Genomic DNA, 6954 nt, shown 5'->3' with positions numbered 1-6954 from the left:
CAACTGGGCTCGGAGCGTTCGAGTATCTTCCATTAATCAAGTTAGCAATATTGTTATGATTGCTATCGTGATTACCTGAACGTAGGTGGGCCGAGGAAATATAAGACGATTATCTCTAAGATATTAGTAGCCCTCAATAAGCTTACCATAATCAAAACAGAGAAACATTTACATATTACAACAGGTGAGTAGCCATGGCTAAGCATAAGCGTGAGGACCGGTACAGTGGGTATTGGCCACGTATCTCTCTCTTTATATATATATATATATATATATATATATATATATATATATATATATATATATATATATATATATATATATATATGTGTGTGTGTGTGTGTGTGTGTGTGTGTGTGTGTGTGTGTGTGTGTGTGTGTGTCATCTAGTTAATGAATTACGCACTTGAATATATCACACCCAACTCCATAACGTCTCACAGAAGCGCGTCCTCGGCCGGCCTCGTTATCACACAGCAGACGGTCCAGTGTCGGTCGGCGTCAAAGCACGGCCTGCTATAGCGGGAGCCGCGATGCAATCGCCCTCCCCTCGAGGGGTGAGCAGCCGCGGGTGGAAGGGCGCGCCCCCTCTCCGCCGACGGGCCCTGGATTGGCGCAGTCTTATTGAATTAAGGAGCGGGGAGCAGCATCCTCCCATGATGACGGCCATCAGAACCCGCGCGCGCGACGCTCTCCCTAAACACTCGGCCCGTTACCCCCCTCCGCGAGGGGAGAGCCCCCCGCTGGGGTCCATGACGTCAGCCCGAGCCCCCGACTAAAGAGGGGCGGGCAGCGGCCCCCTTCTCTCCCGAGTCTCCGCCTGCTTCACGCCCGTCCCCGGCGCATTGTCCCGTCGGGGGCCAATCCCCAGGCCGGTGGTCGACGAGCAGAGTCGCCCTCCCGACCGAAGGGACAGAGCGAGCCATGACTGGCAAGGAGCGCGCGTCGCCCATCTTCCGGCCCTGGGCCCAGCAGCCGAGCGCCGAGCCCAGGATCGTACAGCCAGAGCCAGTGTACCTGCTGCCCGCGGCAATGCAGCCAGCATTCCCGATGACCGCGTGGGACGTTGCCGCTGCAGCCGCCGCTGCGCACCATCACGCATCTTCGCCCGCGTTCCTCCAGCAAGAGCTGGCTGCCCGATGGAAGGCGAAGAAGCAAAGACCTAAGCGCTTCCAGTGCCCTCACTGCAAGGTGTCTTTCTCCAACAATGGACAATTGAAAGGTCACGTCAGGATCCACACGGGTATGTTCAACCGCTGACCTTCGCACGAAATGAAAAAGGGAAGCGTTGTGGCACAGCACACGGGGTGGTCCACACGTCGTGAGCCGTTGTCATAGTGGTTCTTGCTTAGTTTCGTTAACACCAATAAGCAACGCTGCTCGCCCAATATGTTTACGATTCTCTAACGGTGTCATTTTGCACAAGTATTCATATTTAAATGGTAATCATGGTCGTGCTATATATGGTACCCATAGTTTCGTCATGCAATGTCTCACTCTAACGGCTTAGTTCGTCAGTCATTTATAATTGACTTAATCCTCATGGTTCCGCTGAATGAGTGTGTGCATGCTACTCCCAAGTTTTCACGTTTCAATTGATTAATTTTCCTCTGTGTATCGGTGATGTATATGCATGTCCAATCTGGCTTTCCTTCTATCTATAGATCTGCATACTTTGCTTTGGCAGACGGGTCTGTGCTAAATATCTTTAAATGGACACATAAGAGCAAAACGATGTTTCGCGTATTAGTAAAGTACTATTTCACGATCCCGAAAACGATTAGGAGGTGGAGGCGCCACCTTAAGATTCCCGCACCAAGCACCATAACGTCATAAATTTTGAAGGCGACTACTGGGTTTCACGTTGCTTCCGATTGATAAGACTAAACCTCATTTTCACTTGTGGGTTCCATCGACCTATAACATACTAAGTTGCAAAAAAATTTCATCAAGCCAATGTCGCTAACTTACAAAAAATACATTTTGAAATTTGTTACGCCAAGTACAGACATTCCGGCGCGAAATTTAAAAATGAAACTTGAATCTTGATGTTCTCTGGTAATGACGAACCTAGGATAGTGATAACTTGTGACATTAGAGTTCTCAGAAGGCAGTTTATTATTCTTAACCAAGTCAAACGTTTAACAAACGTTTGACACTATACATGTGTATTGCGATATCGCGTGCATCCAAATGGCATAAGAGCGGAGGAAAAGTTTGAAACGGGAATTGTTTATTGAAGCCTGGGCATCTTGTGTAACGCATCTAGCATACTAAAAGCGCATGACAGGGGCACTTCTGGCAAATCTGCTCATATATTTTAGCTTCACATATTTAAACTATACCCTATATCGCTTGATGAAGCCGTATATTTGTCAGGTAGCTGTTAAATGGCTGCGGAGGCGAAAAACTTGACACAGACACTTCACCTCGGCCTGTATACATAACTGCACACGCTCCTTCGCTTTGATATTTCCGATGGAGGCGGAAATGTTGTAGGCCCGTGTGCTCAGATTTGGGTGCACGTTAAAGAACCCCAGGTGGTCTAAATTTCCGGAGCCCTCCACTACGGCGTCTCTCATAATCATATAGTGGTTTTGGGACGTTAAACCCCACATATCAATCAATCAATCAATCCTTCGCTTTGATTTTTCATTATTTACTGCCAAGCCTATTATTTACTGAGAGTACACGGTACCTAGTGTATGTATCTGACGTTATCACAACCGACAGACGCCCAGCCACCGCGCGCAAACGTGTTGTGATGAAGCTTGAGTTGAAAAACAGATAAGGTGACCCTATGATGTCTTCATTCACGCTGGGTTTGCGATTTGGTTCAGTTGATTTCAAGGGTATAGAACGTCTCTTTTCACCTCACTGTTTGAAAAATCACTCCCTATACATTGCTCTCTAACTTGCCGACATAGTGAAGAAACTTGGTATAGGCAGCCCGCTATGAGGAAGATGCAAAAAAGCTGTATCTGAAACTTTTTTGCAGCTTCAACCTAGCGACTTTCAGCCAGCGCGCACTTAGTTTTGAAATAGGCTTTGACAACACGATTTTTTTTTTCGTTCCCACTTTTTCCGAGGCCATCATATTGACACAAGGACATTTCCTAGGCAGTTTAAAGAGCTCGGTTCAGAGACTTATATAACTTCTGGAGAACGATTATTAATTGACTCTACAAAAAATCGAGCATTTGAGGAGTGTTTCTTCTACATGCATACAAATAATCATCATCTACTTTCAGTACATTTTTCGCGCTATCAGCACGGTTCCGGTAGTTTGCGGTCGCGAACAGCGCGCGTGTTATCAGTGTGCATTCCCGATAGGAAAGTGGCCAGCGCAGGGTTTTCAAGAAAGTAAACGCGAGCAAGTGAGATCACGACTAATGTTGTGTAGCAAAACTGCTCCTCGAATACTTTCTTTTTTGTTTTCGGAGTGTAGAGTGGTTTGTGGGGTTTAACGTCCCAAAACCACCATATATGATTATGAGGGACGCCGTAGTAGAGGGCTCCGGAAATTTCGACCACCTGGGGTTCTTTAACGTGCACCCAAATCTGAGTACACGGGCCTACAACATTTCCGCCTCCATCGGAAATGCAGCCGCCGCAGCCGGAATTTGAACCCGCGACCTGCGGGTCAGCAGCCAAGTACCTTAGCCACTAGACCACCGCGGCGGGGCTCGGAGTGTAGAGTCATTTCTCCAGCAGTGAAGTCCTATACGTTCACAACACAAGTTATCTTATGACCCATAAAAAAAACTAGAAAATTAAGAAATAAAACACTTTCGGTGTCAGAAACTTCAGATTGCGTTTGGTTCCTGCGCAATTAGTATTGATTTTCTTAACAAACATATATTTCAAATCATATATCACTAGAAAATTTTTACCAAATGAGAACATGTCGTTTAATGGCGAGTTTTCAACAACAACAAAAAAAGAGCTTCGATAAGGCCATTATACGAATCCTCCAGGGCATTCATGGCAAGAATCGGACGAATTGTAGATCGATTCAATGTACGGTATATGTATAATATTCGTGATGCATAAAGAACCGGGAATACATGACATGAAGGCAGAGTTACACGCGAGACCCAATTTCTCTATAAGACAATCAGCGGGACTTAGAAATGTCTAACTGCAAGACCTTTCATAAAGCATCTATCGGTGGTCGTGAAAGCAAATGCTGCATACATACATCCCAAGATATGCATATGATGAGCACGTGCACGGCGTGCCAGATACCAGATACCATGTACCAATACCAGTACCAGGTGCCACGTGAACCGGCCCGTTATATGGCGACATTTTTATAAGTTACCGTAGAAATTTCAGCGATACAATCTGAGAAAACAGATTCATGTGGGTGCATATTGATGAGCGACCGCCCTCACGACGCAAGAATTATAGGAGCGAATTCGTACAGAGCGTACAGAGCGAGAGCGGTAACATTAACGTCATAATGTAACAACGAAAAAAAAATATTCGTAGCTAATAAAACTTCACAAAAAAATCCTGAGGTGACGTTACTGGTTTACACTCATCAAGCACTATCGTCCAACATTCAATTCTGCAACAGGGAAGAAACTGGCTGCATCATTTTAACTGCCCGTGTTCAGTGCCTGCTTTGCGGCGCATATTTAACTTTATTAACATAACAATAATTGGGTTCAAAAAATTACTGTAATTTATTTATAACGCGTGCTCTGTGCGAACATGCAATGAAGCTGCATGATTATACATAATGAAATCAGCGAGAAGAGAAATATTTCTGTATCTACGATATGCACGCCACGTGACATGTTAAAATACTATAGGCTTGCAGTCACAAGCACAAGCAAAATGTTATATGTACAGCGAAAACACGTGTGTTGTTCATTTTTGTTGGAGTGTGTCTGTGCCTATATGTTTATCCTCTTTCCGATCCGAATCACTATACAAACTATAGTTAAAATGTGTCATTATAAGATAGGTAACATGCATTTTACATTAAGTTAGCGTAGGATTATAAGTTTTGCTGGTGTGCACATCAATGCGACACAAAGTTTGTAAGCGCTAATTTAATAGTAAACCCTGTTCGCATTTTAACGTCTAAAGGCGGAAGGCTGCAAAAAGCCTGTGCTGCGAGTTTTCTGAGTACGTTGTGCACTTAATAATGACACAAAAACTGAGGTCAAACGTTTTGCACAATATATATATATATATATATATATATATATATATATATATATATATATATATATATATATATATATATATATATATATATATATATATATATATATATAGGAACTTTTTCCAATGGGCCAAACGTACTTGGGAAGAGAAGAAACACAACTTAGTGGTTGTCTTACTTTTATTACCAACGGTTTTGACCAGTGGACCAGTCTTCATCAGGATTTGCGAACAAGTGCAAATGCTGACGAAGACCGGTCCACCGGTCGAAACCGTTGGTAATAAAATTAAGACAACCACTAATAAGTTATGTTTCTTCTCTTCCCAAGTATGTTTGGCGCATTGCAAAAACTTCCTCAGTATATATATATATATATATATATATATATATATATATATATATATATATATATATATATATATATATATATATATATCATGTGGAAGTGTTTAATACTGTACACAGCTGTACAAAACAATAGATACAAATGCATAGGGAGTGGTGCAATTGCGTAGAATAAAAGGCTGCTCTGAGACGCTGTATTGAATGCCCACCCGAAAATGATATGAGAGATTGATGCTTTCCTTTGAAGTGTGTTTCCCCTTGCGCACTGTATTGGAAAGTACAATTACAAAAGTAGTCGTAATCGTTACTGAGTCAGAGGCCCGTGCGTACAGGCACGTGTGTATACACCATCGTAACCAGCGGAAGCGCCTGCAATCTTCGGGCCTGTTCTTTGTGGCGCAGGGGAGCGGCCGTTCGCCTGCGAGCACGACGGATGCGGCAAGACCTTCACGAGAAACGAAGAGCTGACGCGACACAAGCGCATCCACACGGGACTGCGACCCTTCCCGTGCCCGCTGTGTCAGAAGCCGTTCGGCCGCAAGGACCACCTCAAGAAGCACGTCAAGACGCACGAGAGAGCCTTGCTTCCTGGCCTTCCCTACTTCTTCGGCGGTGCACCGGACTTCCTATTCATGTGAAAAGAGTGCCTACAGACGTATTACATGTTTGTAAACAGGGGTAGGCACCGTCGACATAGTGAGGCGCTTGGAGCGACGTCGCCGCGCTGACGTCGCTCTGCCCGCGCGCGGTGCAGGCTCTCCGACGCGCTGTGTACGGAGGCTGCTTTGCAGCTGCTGTGTTTAGTTGTCACGTGATTACAGAAGGTGAGCTTTAGGCTGGGCAGAGCGTACACGCCTCGCGACGTCGCTACTAGCGCCTCAGTATGTTGACGGTGCCTACCACTGCCTACAAACATGAAATATAGTTCTATACAAACAAGAGATGCGCTGCAAGATATTTTTTTCCGAAATGCCCTTTTTGTGAGCAATGCAGAAAACTACATTCAGCTGGCCGCTGCTTGGATCTGCAGTGGGAACATTTCGCGAAAAAGAAGAAAGAAAGTGATATTTTAGTTGTGCCATATCGATTCGTGTGCACTGCAGGAAAGCCTAGTAACTCGACTCTCTTTGAACACTGGTAATTGTGACATGCTTCCACAACAGTTCGGTCGTTCATCTATGTAGCGTTTAATTATTTGTCGGACTAAAATAACTCTAATGGGTGTCGTACTCCCTTTAATTGGCAGAGAAGTGTATCGCCATTTTAACATTCTTTTTTGCACCAGCGACGCATGCAATTTTGATATTGATATCACATTTAAATAGCTAGGCGAGTTACCGACATGTGAGACCTGCACCTCAGTTCCATTCATGCAACTATTCTAAAAGTAATGTCTTTTATTACGGTGTTCGAGTGAAGGGGCTATGGGTA

The 6954-nt window shown here is 44.4% G+C and overlaps 1 protein-coding gene across 1 annotated transcript; it reads left to right on the top strand.

The window, feature by feature from the left end:
- The first annotated feature begins 923 nt into the window (after window positions 1-923).
- On the top strand, window positions 924-6161 carry LOC119183044 (uncharacterized). The gene is made up of 2 exons (XM_037433559.2): window positions 924-1242; window positions 5926-6161. Exons 1-2 carry the CDS (start codon window positions 924-926, stop codon window positions 6159-6161), a joined length of 555 nt encoding a protein of 184 aa, XP_037289456.2.
- The last annotated feature ends 793 nt before the right edge of the window (window positions 6162-6954 follow it).

This window comes from Rhipicephalus microplus, chromosome X (assembly GCF_043290135.1).
Source record: "Rhipicephalus microplus isolate Deutch F79 chromosome X, USDA_Rmic, whole genome shotgun sequence".
NCBI lineage: Eukaryota > Metazoa > Arthropoda > Arachnida > Ixodida > Ixodidae > Rhipicephalus > Rhipicephalus microplus.
This window is presented reverse-complemented; position numbering and strand designations above follow the sequence as displayed.